At 41.7% G+C, this 23,980-nt stretch overlaps 2 protein-coding genes and 1 long non-coding RNA gene across 3 annotated transcripts in view; 1 reads left to right on the top strand and 2 right to left on the bottom strand.

The window, feature by feature from the left end:
* Positions 1–490: 490 nt before the first annotated feature.
* Positions 491–21,172, bottom strand: AP3M1 (adaptor related protein complex 3 subunit mu 1). The gene is made up of 9 exons (XM_069068289.1): positions 21,034–21,172; positions 12,339–12,614; positions 11,508–11,679; positions 6,658–6,795; positions 5,877–5,962; positions 5,433–5,566; positions 4,415–4,622; positions 3,084–3,228; positions 491–2,591 (listed from the first exon to the last, which is right to left on the bottom strand). The coding sequence occupies exons 2-9, from the start codon at positions 12,609–12,611 to the stop codon at positions 2,491–2,493; spliced, it is 1,257 nt and encodes a 418-aa protein (XP_068924390.1). The 5' UTR covers positions 12,612–12,614; positions 21,034–21,172; the 3' UTR covers positions 491–2,490.
* On the bottom strand, positions 7,989–11,501 carry LOC138146416 (uncharacterized). The gene is made up of 2 exons (XR_011164475.1): positions 9,904–11,501; positions 7,989–8,478 (listed from the first exon to the last, which is right to left on the bottom strand). It is a non-coding gene; the product is annotated as an uncharacterized lncRNA (long non-coding RNA).
* Positions 21,173–21,510: 338 nt separating the features above from the next.
* The window catches only part of ADK (adenosine kinase), a 647,588-nt gene continuing 645,118 nt past the window's right edge, over positions 21,511–23,980 (top strand). Inside the window, exon 1 of the mRNA XM_069068290.1 lies at positions 21,511–21,664. Coding sequence (XP_068924391.1) covers positions 21,600–21,664 — 65 coding nt within the window. The 5' untranslated portion in view covers positions 21,511–21,599. The remainder of the gene's footprint in view (positions 21,665–23,980) is intronic.

Here is a 23,980-nt window from a genome sequence, read left to right on the forward strand (position 1 = left end):
GGGGTATACACAGCATTGGGAAGCTAACTCTGTAAACTGTTGGAATCCTGGTTAGAAAAAAAAAATCCACATACTAACTAGAAAGAGCCAACCTGTGATCTGTTCTCAAGACACACTGCTTTACAAACATCAGGAAATGGAATATTTTTGGCTTGGTATGAATAATATGCTTTAGAAATCTAAAGTGCTTTTATTAAACACTGAACAGGGCATTGTGTTTTGTGGGAAGAGTGGCTTTAATTACCTTCCACTACTCAAATATCTGCGGTCAGAAAGGCAACACTTGTTTTTAGGAGAGATCACATGCGCAGCTGTTGACATGTCATGACACAATGACGTGTGGCTAATGAGAACTGGGCAGAAGGGGATGTGCAGTTCAGTCTGACAGCTTCTCTCAGGTGAACGTGAAAGGAAATCATGTTTAGAGCAAAGCTTGCCTTTAAGCTGAACCTGCACACCTGGAAGGTCAATCAATGCAATCAGTCAGCAGTCACCTTGTTGCTTTCATCTCTTTATTAATAGTGCAGCCAGTGCTGGCGAGACACATAGGAATCAGATCCTCCACCTGAAGAGTGTCCTCTAATTCTACCAAATAATACAATAATTGAATAAAGCAAAAGATTCCACCGGGGAAAGCTTGGCTTAAGAAACTTCTTGAAGCAAGGAAACTGCTTGCATACCATGGAATTCTATGCAAGAGACATCACAGGAAGAAAAATGCCTAGTTCCAAGTTACAGAAGATGGAAATGAATGGATTGAATGAAGGATTCCAATGGAAGAATGGAGTCCAATTATGGGACTCTGATGAGAGATAGAGTGCAGAGGGTTGAGGGATCACTGGATAGAAGAGCTTGAAGAGGCAACTGAATTGAGGTAATCTTAGACATAGCAAGCAGATAATTATGGTTTGGCAGTATTGTGATCACCCTAGAAATTTAAATGAAATGTAAATGTGTTAAGTTTGAACTAGCATCTATGTGCCATTTCCTTTTCTAGCTATCTACTTTTGGGTCAAAAGTCAGGTTGGTAATATGAACATACTTGCCCCCAGAGGGCCCTGATGACAAGGGGAAATAGCTTCGTGTTGCTGAATAGTGTGAGAGTTTGTTCCATGAATCAACTCCCATCCCTAGATGTTGAATGACAAAAGTACTATTAAAAAGGGGTAAGAGTGTGGCTGACGGGGTAAGAAAATAGTTATGGGGGCTAAGAGAGGAAAGAATTCAGAGTTAGGTGTGGCCTGATTATACAGTTTGATTGGCAGCATGTGAAAAACAAGCAAGGAGACTGTAGCACGGAAACTTCCTCTTCCTTCATGTTTAATAAAACAAAACCGCTATGGTTGGGTCCCTAAACCCTTGCTGTTATACAAAACTACTTGGCCTTTAGCAGTCTGAGATGTCAACCACATCAACCCATGTGTGTTACTGCAATCTCAGCAAAACATGCTAAATGAACAGAATAAAGAAGTGTAACTTGTTCCATGACAATTTCCTTATTTTCAGGAAAAGAACTTGATGTGGGACATGAGGCATTCAAGGTTAACTCTGGCAAAAGGACTGTTCTGATAAGACTTCGGAAATATGCAGTGATAGACGTTACGATTTGAGTTCTCTGTTGCTATTTAGTTTTTAGTTCTTAGTTTGCTCAGAAGCTCAAAATCTTGTGCTTGCTTTAAGTAGTGTTCCCTTGGATTCTCACTAAAGCATCTGTCCCCTTTAATACAAATGATTTCTGCTGTGCTAAGAGCTGAATCTGTGGCCTGTAATTCAGGTGGCATTTACTGCAGCAAGGTCCCTGGAAATCAAAGTCTGAGCTTTACATAAAAAGTTACTTTATAAAAATACAAAACCCAGTATTGTGAAAACGAAGCAGTCGTGCTCCCCACCAGGGTTGTCTGGGAAGGGCCTTTGCTACCATGCTTGCTTAATGGCACAAGTGAAAAGCTGAGTAAGGCAAACACTTGAAGAGGCAGTCTGCTGTAAACTGTTTGGGGAGCAAGGGGACTGATTGGGGACGAACAAGATCAGTGAGGACAACATTTGGCTACGGCTATCATGTGACAACAGAGCCTGGCTACTGCCCTGGGAGTCTCATGCCTCCTGCATGCCAAGGTCAGGGACAGAGGACAGGGAGGTCCAAGGATGACCGCCTGCCCGCCTGTGCTCTGCTAAGTGTAGCCTCCAACCGTCCTGTGCTGTGGAAACAAGCACTGTTTGCTTGTTGGCTCTGAAACATTCCTTAATGACAAGTTTAAAAATAAGCTAAGTCATTAGAAAAGAGTTCCTTAGCTTAAAGCTGTTTAAGAAATCTATTCCAACCACTAAGCTACCTTTTTTGAAGAGACGGCGCTCTTGTTGTAAATAATGTTGTAAATAATGAGTATTTCCCACCCACTTGGTACCTAACAGCAACCTAAGTCACTAAGCAGCAGATTGTAATGACACTTGGAAAACAGACACTGATCTTGTGGGATGTATGGCCTCTTCTCATGTCCTCACTTGGAATTTTCCAGCTTTTGTGATGTATTTGACTCCTTTAAATGGCTTATATTTCTCTCCATACATGTCAAGGCGATTTACTTTCAAGCCTGTGTGAAGAGAAGAAGGGAAGGGAAAGAGAGTAAGTTACTATCACACCTGTATTCCCTCTGCACAAATGTGTAGCACAGAGTAAATGCCAGGTAGTTCTGGACATTAAGCCAAACAGACTGCACCCTAAACACCTCTCCCCTGCCCCATACCACAAGGACGATGCAGCCTTCGCTGGGCATCTGCTATTAACTCGCCACATAGACATGGTTTCAAGCAGTATATAATTTGCTTACTTACTACATATTCTGCTTTTAGGTGCTTGAGCAACATAGATCAATCACTACCATAGACCTCCAAAGAAAAACCGCCTTGCTAATTGGGGTGTGACTGCTATCAGTGGCATGTGAAAAATTACAGTATAAAGTTTGACTTAAAAGAAAAATTGAATGGTGACACTTTCCGGAGATGGCCATCTCAGCTACTGTCAACTGAGTTCAGCACCTCTCACCTTCCCCAAAACGCAGGACAATTCAATGTAACATCCTCACCTGAAATAGCAAGTTGCTGAATCTTGAACTGAATGTTGAGGCTTGGGTTTTCTTCTGGTTTGGGGGCTCCAGACTGTAAATTCACCAATCCTTTAAGACTTGGGAGCTTCTGGGGGGTAATCTTCCCCACATCCCATGTTAACACCTTATTGAATAAAAACCAAAGTACAATAGCATCAGTGAGAGATATTCCAAAGTCACAGTAATAATGCCAGAAACCTCTATAGAAAGATGCATGTTCCCTGAAGTGCAATGCAGGGGATGGAAAACTGGACTGGACCCCAGGAAACCGGGATTCTAGACCTGGCTCGGTCACAAGTAGCTAAAAGATTTTAAACAAGTCCCAAGGTCTGGGGGCCACTTGGTTCATCTGTATGAGGGTATTGGCATCTGTGACCTTTAAGATTCTTCTAACTTACTCCTGTCATCAAGTCTGGCAGCTCAATGACTAAACTACTGAAAAGACTCCTCATGAATTAACATGGGGCAGTGAATCATTTGTACATTTCTTGTTACTCATATGAAAACCCTTCACCAAAAACACATTATACAATGATTAAGGGCTTTATATCTTAGAGGGGAAGAAAAGAATATTCTGTGGAAAGTGATATAAAAAGATACTATAATGAACACTACCTTATATTTACACAGAATTTTTACATCTTAAAAGTTGGCTTTTGCATTCATTATTTTAATCTAGTGAATGCTGGAAATCTGGGGAGTCAAATGTCATTAAGTATAGGTAGGACTAGCACTGCTTCGTGATAAAGCTCAGATGTACCTCTGCCCTTTCTTCTGCTCTGCATCTCCTCTCTGGCTCCCCAATTTTTCTTTTTGCCAAGCAGCTACATGGCACATATACTCTGGCCTTAATGGAGGAATAATATGCTTCCTTATAGCTTTCAGGAAATGGGCATATTGCATTTACTAAGTCAGTTTTCATCAATAAATAATAAAGGAATAAAGTTTAAGTTGGATCTTGCTAACAATGACCAAGGTTTTCTCTCCTTTGTAAATAGTTTTTGTTATAAGCCCATGATCAGATTAGTAAATATTAACTACTATGAAATTGGACACAAATTGAAGCAAAAATAATCCAAAGAATAAACAAAGCATGGTTTCCCCTCAGGTCCCCCAGAGTCCAGTCAGACAAGCACCTTTTTCCCTGGCTTCGAAGTGTTTGTGGACAGAAGGATTCTCAACTTACACAGAGGTCAAAGAACTCATTTTAATGAATGAGAAATTTAAGTTGGAAGAAGACCCTGCCCACAGAAAACAACTGACTGCCCAATCACTCTTGGCTACAGATGAATTAGAAAGGGGCGCCTCACCTTAGTGACAGGATCAAATGTGTAGCTGCCTTGTGTAGGAGTTAAATTCATGTTCAATACGACTTTGGGCATGTGAACAGTCACTGTGATGCCTTCAATAGTTTTCCCCATGTTCTGCTTTGGTCCAATTGTAATATCAAATCTTCCACAAGAGCTGTTCTCCTTAAAGCTGATGTTATGTTTCACATACACTGGAATTGCCACTAAACTAGAGGCAGGAAAGGGGTGGGGGAAGGTAAAAGGGATTATGTGGTCACATGAACACAGTGACAGAACATGAACATCCTTCTCAGAGACCTTTCTCTGCCACCCACTGCAGGACCCTTAACTCCCAGAACCTCAATTTCTGCATCTATAAAATGGGGTAGTTAGAATGGCAGTTGCTCTTATATTGCAATGGTGGGTACCACATGGGGAGATAAAATAAAAAAAACACACCTATCCCCCATGCCCCCTCCAGTGCAAGGACATGGAAATCCCATATTCAGTCCTTAGAATTCCAAATGTAAAAGTTCTTCCCTTATGCCTTGCTAGTAGTAAGCTCTATCCTGATGTTTCTCAGCTACCTTCTGCTACTTTCAGGGGAGGAGCGGATATTAGCAAAAACCTTATCTCAAAATATTTAATCTCAAACTTAGCACAGAGAAAAATACTGTCAAGTTTGTTCACCAAGATCTCTTTGGGGACACTTCAGGGAATCCTTCACACTGTTGTGAGCCCACAGAATGGGAAAGGATACTAAGGTACTGAGGGCAGACCCTTAAGATCTCCCTTTGCCTATCATACAGTTAGAAACACTGATTCTCATCTACAGACTTTCTGAAAAGGCTTCTCTTCTCTTGCTTTTGCTCTTGATGAAAACTCATCTTTCTGGGGGTTTTTTGTCTTGCTACTGCTTACTCAAAGGGTATGGTCAAAAGGATTGTTTTAAGACAAAATAGCAACCAGCAGACTGAAACAAAAATGAGGTCAACCCTGGCAAATCAGTATGCATATAATCCTTGTTAAAACAACATACTTTTGTGAGCTGACCCGGTAGGAAATGAGTCGGAAGTTTCCATCTGGAGGAATAAATGACAGGACTCTTTCTGACTCCCAGCGTTTGAAACGAATGCAGGGGTGGAAGCTGACATCATCTAGAAGCCTTGGGTTCTACAAGAAAAACAAAAAGATACTTATATCCGTTTATTTCTATAGATGAAAATACATAGGCATATCTTGGGGAGAAGTGAAAAAAGTAGGTGGTTTTAAGTATATCAAAATGTTAAACATCTTTAATAACAAGTAGTAAAGCAAAATCATTATTATGTAGTGAAAATGATACTCTAAAAAAAACATTTGTAATTACTGCTGCCAGGCCCAGGACCTGGGAACTACTCTCAGAATTTCCCATGGTCATTCTGGGTACATTAGGACTGCTTGCCAAGGACACAAGACTTGGGATAAGAAAAATAAAACTTACCATGAAGGAAAGGGAGAGATCAGGCATTCCAGAAAGTTTAATGCAAGCATCAATGACCCCTTGAATTTCTGCAAAGACTGTGGAACCTAAAGCAAGGAAAACAGACTAAACAGCACAGTTTTGCTGAGATCCTTTGAATCTGGGTCTATGCTAGGGACATGATGTATCTAGAGTAACTGAAGATACTCTTTGGGTGTCAAGCTTGACGAAAGCTTTACACCTCAATAAACAAATGATGAAAAGATTCATTACAAGACCTTAGCTTCCTGAATGCCATGGCTTTCCCCAACTTGTGTTGGAAGCTAATGTTTCTGAAGAATATCATACATATCATTTTATTTTGCTATCAAACAATTTTGGAGGGCTGTTCCACATGGGGGTTACAAATCATCTTCAGAACCAGTCTCCTAATAGAACGGGTTATACTTCCTCTATCACTTCATGAAGCCAATGGTAATGAAGTATGAAGGTATCATAAGTAGCCCTTTAAAAATATCTGAGAAATGTAGAAGAGAGCCCTCAGGGAACACTATGAAGAATAGGGAGGGGCAGGATCACAGTAAAGCTAAAAAAGTAGTCATTCAATTACACATACTCAATAGTTTTTCACTCTGGTTCACTAAAATGAAAGCAGAATTCTAAAAAAATAAGAATGGATTTTCAAAAAAATCATTAAAATAGGTTCAATGCCTTTTACCAAATAGCCTGGGGCATCTCAACTCTACATTCCACTTTTATCAACTGCTTTATTTCTCCCCTAAATAAGTTCAGAGGCACTTACCTGATTTGTCTATAATTGCATCTATTTCTTCAATCACATCAAAATAAGCTTCATTGTTTGTGTATTTCACACCTGCACGACGCCATGGGATGTTGGAAAGTTGTCCTGTGGGGAGTGTGTCCCCAACATTACTACTACCTGGAAATCAGGAGAGAAGGTTAAAAATACCTGCATAGAACTGTTGCCAGAAAAACCTTTCTCTGGCTTAGTTCACAAAAAGCTATTAACAAAACATATACTTTAGTGTTTAATCCTTGGATATGTATGTGTGTGTGCATCATGCATGTGTGGCCTCATGAGTTGGGGAAGAAATGATGGGAGTGTTCAAGATGACTGTTGAAAACATCCATAGGAGCATGATCAAATTTTGAGAGAGCAGAAAACAGGCCACGTGGTCCCCTGCCCTCTGCCAAACCAGGTTGTATTCCTTTACTTTATCTCCTGCTTCCTGAGTGTTAACAGTACCCTAACCTGATTCCAGGAGCTGAACAAAACTTCAGCCTACTGCCATGGACAGAAGAAGGGGCTGGTTGTTTCAGCACTTTCTATAAAGACTGTCTTCACTGAGAATCAAGTGATAACTAGGTTCTCTGGTATTAAGGCCAATACCACAGAGATGCAGGCAGGCAGAGCCCCAAGCAGGGTCAAAAAAGGAAGAACATTCCTTCACCACCCCCTTTAAAATCAGTCCAGTCACGTGAGTGTGAGGATGTAGCTGTCCTTCAAGAAAGGCAGTGTGAGGGAATGGAAAGAGGACCAGGAATCAAGAGAGGTCCAGCAGAACTCCCCCTGACACTAAGTACATATCAATCTGCCTCTTGGCCTTAGTTTCTTCATCTACAAAATGAAAGTTGAAACAGAAGGTCTCTGAAGGTCATTAGCATTCCATGATTCTAAGTTAATCTCAGCCCCAGGCTCTTCATTTGTAAAATGGAGTCATTTTCCTTTTATCTCCCAGGACAGATGCAGTCCTTTAAAGCCCTCTCTTAGTCATTCTGATCTGGCAGGTAGGTGGTCCAGTGGACAGAGCTTCAGGCTGTAAGGAAATTTCATCTTCCTGCCGTTCAATTCTGGCCTCAGACACTTAACCATCTGCGTGATGCTGGGCCAGTCACTACACCCTATTTGCCTCAGTTTCCTCATCTCTCAAATGAGCTGGAAAAGGAAATGGCAAACCACTCCAGTGTCTCTGTCAAGAAAACCCCACATGGGATGGGGTCATGAAGAGTCTGACATGACTGAAACGACTGAACCAGGACAATAGTCCCGACGGTTTGAAGTGCTGCTGGCAATGTGATATTTAATCACTAGATGACGGAGTCAGAAGTATATTTTTCTTTTTTAGTTATGGCAATTTGTAGTCTCTTTATCAGTGCCATTTTTTGGTCTATGTTCAGGAGTTGTAAATTGTAGCTAGAGCTAATTAAGCTAGCTAGTTCACATTCAGCCTAACATTAATCAGACAAGCTAGAACCAGTGGGGAATAGTAGGAAATGCTTAATATTCAATGTAGGCCCAAATATCAGAGCACACTCTCCAGGCATGAACTACTTAATGTTCAATCATACACAAACAAGTGACATCCAAGAATCAATATGTAATCATCTTTAATTTGTTACAGTTCTTCTTGGCCTCACACTTTACAAGGAGCTTCAGCATTCTTTCAGCATTCACCTTTTACATCCATTCCTTTTCTTTCCACTTCTTCTACCCCATCCTTGTTCAGGTCAATATCATCCCCTCACACTGAGACCAAGACTTCATAACTGATCACCAGCCTTTGGTGTCCCCAAACTACTCTGATCATGAAATGCTTTCAAACTGAAAAAAAAAAAATCCAATCGATCTATGTTGCATTTGGCCAGGCATCAACACCTTTAAATGAGAGCAGAAAAGCCATTATTTATTATATTTTTGGACTAACTCTAACTTTGTGAAGAGTAGCTTTGTATATGTCATATGGCACACGATATGATCTGAAAGGGATGCTGGGCTCTCCAAGGCTATGCCAGGAGATCACAAGCTCTGAAGACCAGCCCAGCTAAGTCCAGAGGTTACATACAGGATATGGGGATATTTTTGTGCTCAGGAACTCCTGAATAGTATTTACTGAATTGTAAAGAGATTATGATCTAAACTGACAGAAATATCCAACACAAAATCACAGATCATTGAAACACTGAAACAAAAGCATTTATTAAATGTGTGCTTTTCCCCTCAATTGATGCTAGAGGTATTTATACTGCTTGGTTCTTACTTTTAAAAAATTGTGCTTAATTTGTAGGTTAACATGCCAGCAATTACTGACTAACATGTATGCACCATAAGGAGTATCCTGCAGGAAACCCAGGAGGGAAGGGCCAGGCTTTTGGGGGCCATTTTCTATAGAGAATTACTTAGTCCTTAAAGTCACACATTGACAAGTATAAATTCTAAGATCTTGCTGTGTAATTGATTTTAAAAAAGAGTTTGACCCAAACGAGCAAACTGCCACTGCAAAGGAGGTTCCCCTCAGACAAGGTCTATATTACGGGAATATTCACATTACTGCAGACTCTATGATGATGACAGTGCCAGTTTTGCTCAGCCCTCCTCTGAGTACAGAGCTCATGGAAGGTGCCAAACAAGGGAATAGGACAACAGGATCTCCCAAGGTCATGAAAGATCCTGTATATGGCCCAAAGAAAACAAAGATTTTCTGGTGGTGAGGGTCTCTAAATGCTCCTATTTGCCAATGACATCATAGTATTTACACTGTGAACTGAGAACCTTACAAAGATTCCTCAGTGAAAATAAAACAAAAGATATTGAGCTGACTGTCTACACTTGAGAAACAAAGATGATAACTCATGCTGTTCAGATTGTGACATACAACTGGATACAGCTTATTAAGTTAGTTTATCAATATATGGATCTTAGATAAGTGCTACAGATAGATAATGAAATGGGGCTAGAATATAGGAAGAAATGGTGCTGGATTACATCTGGGATCTCACACACACACACACACACACACACACACACACACACACACACACACCACAGCTTTCAATGATTCCCAGACTTGTTCATACTACCAAGCTGTTTGTTGTTTACTCATTTTAGCTGTATCTGACTCTTTGTGACCCGACTTGGGGTTTTCTTGGCAGAGATACTACAGCAGTTTGCCATTTCCTTTTCCAGTTCATCTAACAGATGAGGAAACTGAGGCAAACAAGTGTAGGTGACTTGCCCAGGGTCACATACCTAGTAGGTGTCAGAGGCCAGATTTGAACTCACAAAGATAAGTCCTCCTGACTGTCCACTGTGCCAGCTACAAAAGTACACCTTTAATGCCAATCAGTGATGCTATAAAAATGAACAAAATCCCAGAATAATTAACATTATAGATAATCCAAAGAACAATGGAAATATCTAGTGCGGGTTTTAAGCTGGCTACAGAATTTACTAATCAATACATATACTCAATAATCAATACTTAGCAGCACATAACAAATGCTTCTGCATTCACTTATCTATCCATCCTATGGCAGTTTTGTATTTTTTAAATATCTCATCTTGCTAATTAATTTGAACATGTTTGTGTCTTGCCTATTAGATTTGAAACTCCTCTAGGTAAGAGATCACACCTTAAACTTCTTTGCTGACCCAAATATAGTGCCTTGCATATAGTGGGTTATTAATAAATGTTTACTGATGGGTCAGGTCCAGACTTTTGAAAATAATAGTAATTTTTGCCCAGGCTACCAAGGATACTTAAAAAAAGGACTTTCATAGTTGTCTAGCATATTTGAGCTGACATATGCTGCTTTAAGAAATCCTTGTAGAGGTATCTAAGTATTAAAACCCTTTTCTGAAAATATTTCCAAATGAATGTAACTACCTTTGTTCCAATGCAATCAACCTAACATGATTAACAGGTCTCAGGGATTGAATAATTTTCCTGTTTATTTCTGACTATAAGCTTTGTATGGACAAAACACTGTGAGTGCTACTTACAGTGTACTAGAATATTATAGCTACGCGCATTAAATATTCCAGTGTCGTAAGGATTTAATATGGTTACATGAGATCAGAATGTCTGCTTTTTATACAAAGGAAGAAGATATTAGGAGCCTATTTCGTGTCAGACACTGTGCTAAACATTTTACAAATATTATTCCATTTTATCTTCACAACCACCCTCACAGGAAGGTGCTATTACTATCTCAGTTGAGGAAACTGAGGCAGATAGAGGTTAAGTGAATTGCATAGGGCAGGTTTGAACTCAGGTCGGTCTTCCTGACTCCCAGGCCCAGAGCTCTAACCACTGTGCTTCCTAGGTGGAAATGCACTGTCTAACATTTCTTCTAAGAAGTCACATACTATGACCCACATTATCCTTAAATGTAGCCTCTGAAGTCTCACCAAAGGAGTTCTAAAAAATCTATATAATAATGTATGAAGGAAAGCAGATGCATTTTGCTTTTGATGGATGAACTTAGTTTAATGAACACAAATCCTGATCTGAGGACTGTAATAAAGTGCAAACAGTAAAAGTGTACTATTGGAAGAGACTAGAATTGATAACATCCTATGTTTCAAAAACTTTAAATAAGATACAAAAGTATTTGGTCAGTAGAAAATTAAGTTCCATATATACATGGACTATTTTGATGCTGAACTGAACTATTTGTTGAATCCATACAGCACTACTGTTAACCAATATCTCTAAAAAGATATCTACATCGGTTGCTGCATATAATGGACCAGTATTTTGGACAAAACTTCTTTAGCTTTAATACTGCTGTATGTTTCTTTATAAAACAGTATTTTCCTCTTATAACTTTTAGTAGAATACTTGACCATACCTGTAATAGAATTGACAACCGAGCGCAGAATTGTGGGTGGTTTAATCAGTTCTTTCAAGATGTTAGATTCCGTTGCCAGAGGGAATCCGTTGTCTAACATTTCTTCTAAGAGCTCATATACTATTACCACATTATCCTTAATTGCAGCCTCTGAACATTCCCCAAAGTAGTCCTAACAAAATGTATGAAGGAAAGCAAATTTATTTTACTTCTGATAGACAAGCTTAAGGAACATAAATCCCTGTCTGAGGACTGCAATAAAGTACAAAACAGAAGAAACACCTTTAGTTATAATTCTGTATATTCTCATCACTATTAACATCTTGGTAGTATTTTTCCGATGAGCTGAAGACAACTAAATTCCATTAAATCTCAGAAACTTAAGCACAATCTTATATATAAACAATGATTATGCTGTTTTGTTTTTTTTTTTGGGGGGGAAGGGAGGGCATTAAAAGGCACATGTATGAGCAACCTTATTTGTGGTACTCTTTAATAGATAAGAGAGATAGGGCCTTGACCTGTGATTCCACTGGCACATGGGAGCTCTTGGTCAGGACCTTGTCTACCAGGCAGGTTGGCATCTTCTCTGCCAACTTAATAGCTTTATAGACAGTGGCCTAAATTATGCAAAGGTTAAGTGACAGGGATGGAACCCAAGTATTCCTGGGTTTACTACCCACTAAGCCTCTAACAGAAGGTATAAAGGTTAAACAAGACTCTAGAGCAGAGGTTAACAACTTAAGAACATTATCAATACTTAGGTGTCTTTCTATCTTGTGTCTGTAAAATCTTTACTAAAGCAATTTAAGGACATAAATGATAACCAACCTGAAAAGTGTCTGCGACTCGATGCAGAAACTCAATGACAAAGAGTGGTGGCACCTCTGTTTGTATGACAGACACAAAGAAGAGTTTGTCCCTATAGATGCTGATGAGGTAGTGGTGAGGCGTTGAGATGACAGGTGGCACATTCTCAACATCAGCAGCTTTCTCCTGGGCTTCAAAGAAATAGTCACAGACAGACTGGCTCACGACACTCTTCCAATGTTTTTCCAGGAAGATGTCCCCGGAACAGTTTATGAGGAACAGACTGTGGATCATGTTCTGGGGGAGGAAAGTTTAAAAGTCTTCTTATCAAATGACATTTACTAAGGATTTACTTTCCTTTTTCTAGCTGAAAAACCTTATTATTATATCTCATTATTATAGATCCTTATCTTTTCCAGATATTTTATGTGAAATTATCCACCTAGGAAACTACCTGAAATATAATGCAGGGGTCTCAGCAAGGTCTTAGGAATGGGCCAATAGTTCAACCATTTAGTAGAGCATTGCTGAATATTAAATCATAAAATATCAGCACTAGGAAGAACATTATGGATATGGCCTAGCCCTGAGGCCTCAACAAGTAGAATGAAGTTATTCACATAAATTTTGTAGTATTTAAACAATACTTTGTTTTTGTTGTTTCTTATTCATGATTTCATTGCAATAGGGAACTTCCTATGAAAATTCCTTCTACCAGTGAAGACTGGCAACTGTTCTGCATCTTACAATCTTCAGAATTTTCTGGAGGTATTGAGACATCAAAATAGCTTGCCCAGGGTCACACAGACAATCTATTTCAGAGGTAGAACATGAACCTTCTGACTTTAGGACCATTTCTATTCACTTTGCAGTGATTCCTCTTGAACAATATTGCCTAGCACATTTTGAATAGTTATCAACAGTATCACAATATAGTATCAACAATCACAGCTTCAATGATCATGGGATGTTAATACATAAGTATAATTGCAACTAATAGTTTAGAAGGTTAGCCATTAAGAACAGTAGATAAAATGGCTTCAAAGTCTGCAGAATGGAAGAGATTAACATCAGCTACCTGCTAAAATTTTCTACTTGGTCCAATCAGAGGGTTTGTCTCTTAGGCTTGCTTTCAGATACAGTATCATATTTCTGTTTGGGTGTCAAAATCCTAAAGTGGCTCTAGAATACATGGGCTTAATGCAGAAACTAATTAGTCAAGAATTTCTATCAAGAATAAAGGATTTTTGGTTCATATTTTGCTTTTATTTCATGGAAAATCTTTTTGAAAACCTTGGGTGAATATAGATTATTTCTACTTTTTGTTTCTTTATAACAAATATTCTTGATGAAAGATACTATTATATATATATACTATATGATATATAGATATATATGAAAGATATATTGGAATAATGAATTTTATAAAATATTTGATACAACACATGCTAAATCATAGAATCATCAGCTGGAAAGGACTTTGGAAGGCTTCTGGTTCAAGTTTCTCATTTTATAGATAAAAAAACTGAGTCTCAAAGTAATTCACCCAGTGCATATTTTAAAATAATAAAAGATTCCTTGGAAGATGTCATATAAGACAACTTTGATAATTCATTGATTATTAATATCAAGCCAGGCATAAAACAGAGACATGAGTTTGCAAATGGTATTGGCAGCAGAGTCCAAGTGGAAGAGAGATCTTTTACACAAAGTGAGGCCTTCTAAATATTCCTTATAGCAGACTACTGCAGATAGGTTGAATGAAGACCTAGAAAAATGCAGAACATTTAAATTAAATCACAATCACTCCAAATTAGCATAGCTTGATCATCTACCAGGAAAAAGCAAGTGGATGAAGAATGTCTCTTGTTCAGACTATGACATTATTGACAGGCAGTAGCAGTTAGCCCAAATCAACTAATCTATCAATATGTATATCTTGAGTAATTAAAATGGAAAATGAACTTGGCCTCAAAGAGGAAGAGAGTAGACAAGACTGTCTCTGGGAACTTGAGTCATTAAAAGTACTATTTAAGATAATAAGAGCAAAAGACAAAAAACTGGAATCTTTTCCCAATCTATTCTGCACCCTACCCTCTGCTCTGGGGTCACCGCTTATAACAAAGTATAACATAGAGAAATTAAAACAGTTCAGCAAAACTAATCATTAAATCACCCAAGTCTAACATTATATGGAGTGTTCCTTAGTCAAATCTACTCCCATTTCCCCTGAGGAGGGAAGAAAGAAGCATGTTCTCATCTTGGTTCTCAATTTTGCTCTAATTTAGAATTTCATGTTGTGTGGTTTGTTATTATTATTGTTCTTCCCACATTTTTATAGTACTGGTATATATTACAACCTGATCAAATGCCAACATTCAAGTGATGTTATATGCCTACAAAGCATGGGATACAGTATAGGAAGAATCAAAATTATGGTTCACTCTGAGATGCAATGGAGAAGTGGGTGTAAATGGGCTGTGGCATACTAGCAATGAAGAAATACATAAGAAGCAGCATGAAAGACATTAGACAGACATATGACCAGAAGGGGATATGCACTAGTCATGTAGTGAGAGAAGGGAAAGGCTGAAAGAGAACTTGTGTTCCACTAGCACCCATGGAGTGAGTGATACCAAAGCAAAGATTCTTAAACCTTCTCTACATCATGGATCCCTTTGGCAATCTGCTAACACCTATGCAATTCTTAGAATTTTTTTTAATTGACGCAAAAGCAGAATTTCAGTTGTAGGTTAACGAAAATAAAGAAGTAGGTTTTTTTCCCCCATCCATATTCATAAACTCCCTGAAATCTACCACTGGATCATTTGGAGGTCAACAGACCTCAGGTTAAGAACCTCTGTCCTAAAGGAAAGAACCCGACCATGCTGAATATTGAAGCATGTCTGAGCTTCCTTGATCCTAATGTGGTTGGAAAAAATAAACTCTCCTGAGGGTCAAAGAAGTTCAAAATTGGCTTTTATACTAAACACAGCTGAGAAGCATAAGAATGATGCTTTAAACTTACTACTAAGGATAACAGTTATAAATCTGGACTGTTTGGCTGAATTGTGCTCTGCAGAGATCCTGAATAACTGCCAATAAAAACAGCTTTTAAGTTAAGAAGATTTTCCAGGAAGGAATTCTTTCACTACAAGATTAAATTAAAAGAAAGATGATAGAGCTCTGACCCTAAACTGAGAAACTCCAGAGTTTCTTTAGTGCACTGTGGTAAAAGAAGCATGGATTCACCTGAAGACCATTGTTCGGTTTATGTTGAATGGTTAAGCAGATATCCCAAGTCAGATTTTGCAAGTATAATTCTTACTGGGGTATGTATAAAAAGCCTAATGAATATCAGAGGTTATATTAAAAACCACCTGAACATCTGTAAGACAGATTGGCACACATCTTGAAGTGAAATGGCCACAGTGAAGAATATCTATGGTAACTGGTTATTTTTTGCTTAGCTGATTTTTGTTCTGGTCTAAATAACCAATGAAATATTCTGTGGAAAACTAGGCTCCCTAAAGCCTACTCTCATCCCTCATCACGGTGTAGAGATAAACCTGGGCTCTTGAGGGCTATGGCAACAAAGCACAAGCTTTGGTAGGTATTACTAGGCTGGAAAGGTTTGGGACCTCATAATGCAACATATATCCATGTGAAAGTGAACCTAGCTAAGTCTGGAGTGGATCACCTCTAGAAGACTTGTAGGCGATAAATTTTTTCAGCTACAGAAACTTATGAAGATGATATAGTAAGGGGTAAGGACTTAAAATCTGTGTTGGTAAATAGGAGTAACCACATGTAATAGGAATGGAATTTAAAGATCCCCCTGTATTTGCTTGGTTTTTGGTTTGATCGTGTTAAAACCCAGAGCTTGTGAATCCCACTTGTGGGATGGACTTGTTGACGTGAAAAGAGAGGGCTGAACTGGGAGGAGCTGGTGATGTAAATTTAGAGAGACACAAGAACTTTTTGGAAGCAGCACCTTGGAGGCAGAGAGAGACTGAGAGGATTGCTGAGGGCCACTTTGAATTGCCCAGGACTTTGAGAGCTGCCAAGGACTGAGGAGACATGGCTGTTATGCTGGTACTTTGTCTGTCTGTTTTGATGTTGTTTTGCCAGATTTGTCCACTGGTGAAAGACAGTCCTGTTGTTGCAGAGGTCTGGGAACCTTGCTGTTGGTTCAGAGCTCCTCAGACTGTTCTGCAGAGTGAATTCTGTCCACTGGTGAAGGGCAATCCTGTTGTTGCTGAGGTCTTAGAACCTTGCTGTTGGTTCAGAGCTCCTGAGACTGTTCTGCAGAGAGTGAATTCTTGAAGACACTGGCAATGTATCTTGTGGCCTTGCTAGGCTTTGTCTCCCCAGGAACAAAGATTGCTGAGAACTTGCCTCATATAAAGATGAAGAAAAGACCTCTCTTTGGGTATTAAAGGCTGTGCTTAAGCTTGTTATAACTCTGGGGTAGATTCAATTGTGATCCAAGGGTGGGGAACTTTTGACCTTTTTGTGTTCTGTGATTGAACAAATGAATGTACTTTACTTATGATTGGAAACCAATCTCCATTTTAGAAGAGGGGCTTTGTGATGTACTAAATGAATGTACAGCCTAGGGGTGGAGTAGTATTTAGAAGAGGGACTTTGTGACTGATTAAATGAATGTAATGTCCAGGGGTGGGGTAGAACTTGGAGATTATTGAATCATACTTGGTAAATGCCGTATTTTTAATTATGCTATATGTTGATTCTCTCTGTTCTTAATTTGTCACTGAATAAAATGGAGAGCACCTATGCTGGTATTTTGAACCTTGGGATGTTGCCTTTGCTTGGCATTACACCACATCACACAAACAAGATTCCTGAAGTACTAAGTTATTATCACTTAATGTAAACAGCAGGTCCTAAGCCTCAACTTATGTGAAATCTAGGTTTTCCACTCATTCTCTCAGTTATCTCGAATTAAGTGATACTGAATATTCCATTCTGGAAGGTAAAATGTTGAGGTTATTAATTCATCTTATTTCGTCAAGCCTCTCTACTGATTCCTTCCTTCACATATTCCCCAGGGACTTAACTTTCCAAAGTTCTGTCTTAATATTTTACAGTAGCACAAACAGGAGCTCACATTTATGGAGTTTTAGAATTTAAAAACCAATTTTGGTCAATTTTCACAAACAGTTTCTATTAATAGTTCATCAGTTATGTGAATCTGATGGAGTACCTGCAATTTTTATCCTTGGAAATAATGTTGAACTTGGACTCCTCCCTTACTAACTTTAAGATCTAGGACAAGTCACTTAGATCCTATGGGGGGGAAATTGAATAGTGGACACTTTAAAATTAGAAACTGCACAACAACCTTGTGGCAAAGGAGAGCTTATCCAATAAAGAGAGTGAACAAAATAACATGACACATTATTGTGCTGTATGAGATAAATATGAAGAATTTAGAGGTCTTTAAGAAGATTCAGAGGGGCAGCCAGGTAGCTCAGTGAGTAAGAGCACTGGCTCCAGTGTTAGAATGGCCTGGAGACCGAATCCCGGGCTCAGACACTTAGCACCCACCCAGAAACACCTGGCCATGTAACCTTGAGCAAGTTACTTAACCCCAATTGCTTAGGGGCAGTCAGGTGGCTCAGCAAGTAAGAGCACCAGCTCCAGTGTCGGGACAACCTGGATCAAATCCAGGCTCAGATATTCAGCACCACACCCAGAAATAACTGGCCGTGTAACCTTGAGCAAGTTACTTAACCCAGATTGCTTAAAAAAAAAAAAAAGAAGATTCAGATAAATAAGAGTTTAGAAAAGGCACATCCAAAGAAATGTATACATTGACTACAACCATATGAATGAAAAAACAGCAACAAAACTCAAATTAGCCACAAGGGCAATGGTGATACTATTTGTTAAAGCCTTCCTTTCTTTTCACAAATGGTGAATTATAAAGATGTACAATAGCTTCTTTTTTTGTGTTGTTTTGCTTGGTGTATGCATTTCTCTTTGTACTTCCCTCTTTATTCTATTAAAATAAAACAGCAGTAAAAAGGAAGGTTAAAAAAATTCCTCTTGCAATGTCATTTACCTCTAATTCCAATTGTCCCCACTTTTAAGTTCAAGGCACAAACCACCCAAATAGTCTCCAAACCTCCCATTTCCCTACAAACCAGGTTCATCTTCCCAAGTACAATTGTAATAACATCATTTCAATGATTTCTCAATGCCCACCACAGTGTGGGGTAGTAGATAAAAACACTAGACTTGGAAGACTTGGGTTTGAATTTTATTTTTGACACTTATTGGTATCTAGGTCTTTATACATTCTCCAGTAGGAATTATACTTGCAAAATCTTCTAACAGCGTCTTCTAATATGAAACATTCCTGTGATCTCACCTTTCCAATTTCTACTCTGATAGATCACTCCTCCAAACAGTACTGGCACAACCTTATGCTTTCTCCTTTCTCCACTCAAGATAAGCCCATACCCTTGTTAAAATCGTATCCATATTTCAAAGGCTCCCTTTGAAATCACTTAATGGGGTTCATTCATGCTGCTTACAGGAAACCTAGCATATCCTGCCTCATGACAAAAAAAAAAAATACAGCATTTTAAGCACTTGCGTGGAGAGCACTATGTACACAATAGGGAAGATGTAAAGTTTAGATAAAGGCAAAGCTTAGATTACAAGGAGTTTACAATCAAGGAGATAAAATAGTAACAGACATCTAGAATAGGCAATATAGTATAGTAGAAATAACAGAACTCAAGTATAGTAGAAACCTGGGTCTATATCACCTTGGTCACTTTGACCCAGGGGCAATCACTTAGCTTGTCTAAGTCTCAGTTTCCCCATTTGCAAAACGGGCATAACAATACTTCTAGCTCTTCACAGAAGTGAAAATATATAAAAATATTTTGTAAAAAACTATGGCAGCTATCATAATACATAATTACATAATAACTGTGTAATGTTTGAGAACAAAGAGCTTTTTATGAAAAGGCTTTTAAAAGAAGGGTGGGAATTCAACTGGTGAAGAAAGTGGGGGAGAACTTTCCAAGTACTAGGAACAGTCTCAACAAAAGGTACACCATTTTTAGAGTGCAAGTGCCCGTGTGTGTGTGTCTGTGTGTGTGTGCTCGAGCGCGCACACGTGCGTGGAGATTGGGCTTTGAGGTGGGAGAAACCTAATTTTTTACTTCACAGGTAGATTTTTGGGCAGAAGAGTGAGTTTCGGGAATCCTATTTTAGGTCCTGGGAAGGAGATGGGAAGATCTGAAGGCAGCTATTGCAATAGCTCAGGGTTTCACATCCTTCCAAGCATCCAAGGAAAGCTCACCTGGCTAACTCCCCTAGGGCTGCCCTCATTCTCCCCCTCAGGAGCAGAGACACTCCATTCCTCTGCTCACCTGACTCCCCTGGGCTGTGGCACTCTGCCCTGGGGCTGGGCTTGGAATCCAGGCTATATCTGTAACCATGCTTCACATTTCACCCAGTCACCCTGCAGGACCTCAAGTCCTCCCTAGAGCTGCCATCTGTCCTGCTGCAGCACGGACAACCCTTTCGACCTCCATTTCTACATCTCCCTTTTGCTCAAGAACACTAATCAAGTCAAGGGCAGGACAAATCAACGATCCTGTCACTCGGTCTAGCAAGATCAAAGGCTTACTTTGTGCCGGAACCTGCTTTCCAGCGCAGTAAGATATAATGCTACTCTATAGGTATTTGTACATTGCCCAGCAAGAGCGCTCCAGTTAAGCTCCATGACTTGGGGCAAATCACTTTTTGTAACTTTTTCCAGGCCTCAGTATCTTTATCTATAAAATGGGAATGCAGCCCGAGGAGTTCTCTCCCCACACCTCGCTCAAACAAGATAATTAACGTGCCACTTTTGAAACTGTAAAATACCGAAAGAAAAATGTAACTTGTATGTGGGGGTCTTACATTATTTCGGATTTCGGGGGGACGTGCTAGGGCAGCCCAAAGCGCCCTCAGCTGGACCAGAAGTTAGGGGCGGACGTCCCTGAGAACCCTGACTGGGGAGACAAAGAAGGGCTCGGGAGCCACTCCAAGCCCAGCACCAAGACTCCCTTCCCTTCAGATCATGCCCCTCCGAGCGTCTTCACATCGATGCGGAACCGCGAGGTGGCGCAAGGGAGAGAAGGCCGGCACTGGCCCTGAGTTCAAATGCTCCCGTGACTCCGAGCAACTCCCCGACCCTACCTCCTTCCGATAAAGTAAGGACCCCCCCCCCAGGGTTGGGGGGATTTAAAGCCCCGTAAGAATGCTCCCTACGACGGTGGCTGCAATGATAATGGCAATAACAGCGATCATCGCGGTCCCCCGCTGCATGCCGGCCTTCTGCACCGTTTTGGTGACCCGGGCACAGGGCCTGGCATACAGCTGGTGCTTAATAAGCGCATGAAGATTGGCTTATTGAAGCACAGAGATAGCAAAGACACGTCCCTTAGGCCGGGTCGCGGGACCACAGGCCGGCAAGGCGCCGGCGCTGACCGGGAGGAGCGAGCCGCGGATCCTTTCTCCGAGACCCTCTCGCCTCACTTGCCAGGGCGCGGCCCTTTCCCGCAGCAGCCGCCCCGCCCTTCCTCAGCGGCGCAGAGGAGGAAGTGAGCGGGAGGGGCACCGCCCCAGGCTCTGCGACCCCCCGCCCCGCGTGACCCCGGCCGCCGTCCCGACGGCCCGCCTCACTTACCCCGAGGAGCCGGGCGGCCCGAGCTCAGCCCCGGACCCGTTCCGGAAGGAGGCCGCCGGCTCAGAGGCTGCAACGGTGGCAGCGGCGGTGGAAGGGACCTCACGGCCCGGGGTGTCTTCCTCACTGCCTGAGGGAGGACTTCGTCACCGGCGCGCTCAGATCGACTCCTGGACGGGATGCCTGAGCCGAGCAAAGGTTTCCGAGGGCCTAAGGCGCACTTCATCCCGACGTAGAGGCTTAGGGGCCGGCGGTTGGATGGCTCCCTGCATTCAGGCGCGGGGGACTGCCCGTACCCTTGCTCCTGCCTCTCTCCAGCCAAGGCCCCGTTTGGTGGGTGGGGCTAAGACGGCCCGGGAGGCCACCTGACCTGGGGGCGGGGCGTGCTCGCGGGGTTGAGAGGGGAGGGGCTCACGCTCGTGCGGAGCTTGAAGAGAGGGCACCCTGGGCCGGCCCTTGGGAAGGCCGGGGGAGGAGGGAGGAACGGGGGCGTGGCTTGGGCGTGGCCTTGGGCAGGGGAGGGGCGCTTCTGTGGCTAGGGTCGCGGGAGTAGGGGAGGGAGCGCGAAGATGGCAGCGGCCGACGAGGAGCCTCAGGCTAAAAAACCGAAGGTGGAGGCGACGCCGGCGCTGAGGTGAGCGCCGCCGGGCGGGGAGGGCCTGCACGTGGGGGCCGGGAAGAGCCGGGCCGCGGGGCCGCCCAGCGAGGCCCGGCCGGCCCGGAGCCAATCAGCGCGGCCGTGCGAGGGGAGGGGGGGCCAGGCCCGGCCCCACGTGGGCGCCCCTGCGCAGCGTCCAGTCCTGGGCTGGGCAGAGCTGAGCGCGACACCCGCGGTCCCCGGGGGGAAGGATGCAAGGGCGAGAAGACGGTGGGGGCGCCGGCCAGGTCGGCGTGTGCGCGGACCCCGGCCCGCGCTCGCGTGCCTTCGGGGAGGGGCTTCTGGAGCCTGGGCTGCAGGTCCCTCTAGTTAAACGTCTGTCTCTGTAGTAATTTTGCTCCTATAAAAAAAGTTACTTATTCACCCGCTCCTGGGTGATAAATGGAAAGCTTGCATCCCGCGGCTTCTCTGCTTCGAAATCACAGGCACTCGAGGGCAGCGAGATTTGGGGCTAAAAAGAGGCCCTTCCGACTATTAAGAACTATTCAATCAAGGCCTATATATGTGTATGGTGTGTGTGTGCGTGCGTGTGTGCACTGACACACAAATGAATGAGGACAGAGTTTTTAGACCCTTGCCCACCACATAACTAATCTGCTCGGCATCCCCTTCCCCACCCATTTTTTCTTAAGTAAGGAGGAGGCAAAACTGAACATGCAAACTTGTGGGCTAGAATCTGCTTCCAAGCAGAGGGCTGTTCACAAGTGTGTTCTAGTCTCGACTAAGCACCCTGATCTTGGCAGGTCGCTTAATTTTCCCCGAGCTTCGGGATTCTGTAGCGGTGAAGCAGGAATGCAGCCTGCTTCCCTCTCCAGAGAGGTCCAATGAAATAAATGAAAACACTTGGAAATTGTGTACCTTGCAAATGTAAATGTTCTGTCCTGGCCGACTCTCTGTAACTCCATTTGGGGTTTTCTTTGCAAAGATGCTGGAGTGGTTTGCTATTTCCTTCTCCAGCTCACCGATGAGCAAACTGAGGGGATCAGTGATTTGCCCAGGGTCACACAGCAAGTGAATGTCTGAAGGCTGGATTTGAATGCAGGAAGACGAGTCTTCCTGACTCCAGGCCAGGCACTTTATCCATTTGAGCCAAAGGAGAAAGTTAAATGATTCATTTTTACAGGCTGTGAGGGTGATTTTGAAAACGCAGTGCCTGACCCATAGGAGGTGCTTAATAAATGTCCATTGACTAATTCAATATGGGGTCATTGGAAAAGAACCTTGCTCTTGAACCTGGAGTTACTCAAGTCCCCTGAATTGAATACTGACTCTGCAGTGGGCAGATCATTTAACCTTTCTGGTTAGTTTCCTCATCCACAAAATGAAGAGGGGTGGATTAGGTGACCTCTTAAGGATCTTTCCGGCTTTAAGGCCCTCTGACATGTGCTTTTAGTGATAGTTTTGATTACCTTACAACTGGATTTGTAACAGTTTTTTTTGTAATGAACCTCTTTGGCAATCTGGTGAAACCTATGGACCCATTCTTAGAATGATGTTTTTAAGTAACTGGAAAAAAATGCTGAATTACAGTGGAGGTTAGTGAAAAGAAAGAATTAGTTTTTCTCCCCATCCAAGTTCACAGACTTAGAGAAATCTATCCATTGGACCACTTTAGGCAGGGAGGTCTGTGGATCCCAGGTTAAGAATCCCTGCCTTAGATGGTTCTTTTGCCTAGCTTACACCCAGGAAGAAATTGCCACCATCCTGCAGTGTTTTTTAAAAAAAGATTTGGCTAAATACATATTTATAAATCTGATACATTCTAATTATATTAGGTTGTGGGTGGTCTGGTCTTTTTCATGTTGTCCAGGGTAATGCTTCTATGTTGTAAAGCCTTTTTGTGAATGTGGCTAGCCCTTATTTTTTAGTTCTCATCTCACATACCTGGCAATGACACCAGATCCTTATGACAGTTACACATAAATCCACCAGACCCAGTTTACAGAGGCCATACCCTGGCTCCTGTGCTCAGCCCTTGTCACGAAGAAATAAGAAACAAACTTTGAACTGTCAAAGTGCAATTTGTTTCTGCCACCCTTGTGTCCTCACTGAGGAAGGTAATAAAGAACTTTTTGTGTGCAAGTTCATCTCCAGCCTGCTTTTTTTCAAATCCCCATCAGGGTTGCATCTTGTTGAGTTTTTTGAAGTCATTGTAGCTTGGGAGTTTGCAGATGATGATATATGCAATCAGTGCCCTCATTGCTCTGGATTATACTTCACTCTTCCGGAGGGTGGCTTCTCTGTATTGCTCCCTCCACACTACCAGTGATCTCAGTATTCTTTTGACTCAGT

This window comes from Petaurus breviceps, unplaced genomic scaffold (assembly GCF_028583685.1).
Source record: "Petaurus breviceps papuanus isolate PSGF00001 unplaced genomic scaffold, PetGlider_PUasm1.0 90762, whole genome shotgun sequence".
Classification (NCBI taxonomy): domain Eukaryota; kingdom Metazoa; phylum Chordata; class Mammalia; order Diprotodontia; family Petauridae; genus Petaurus; species Petaurus breviceps.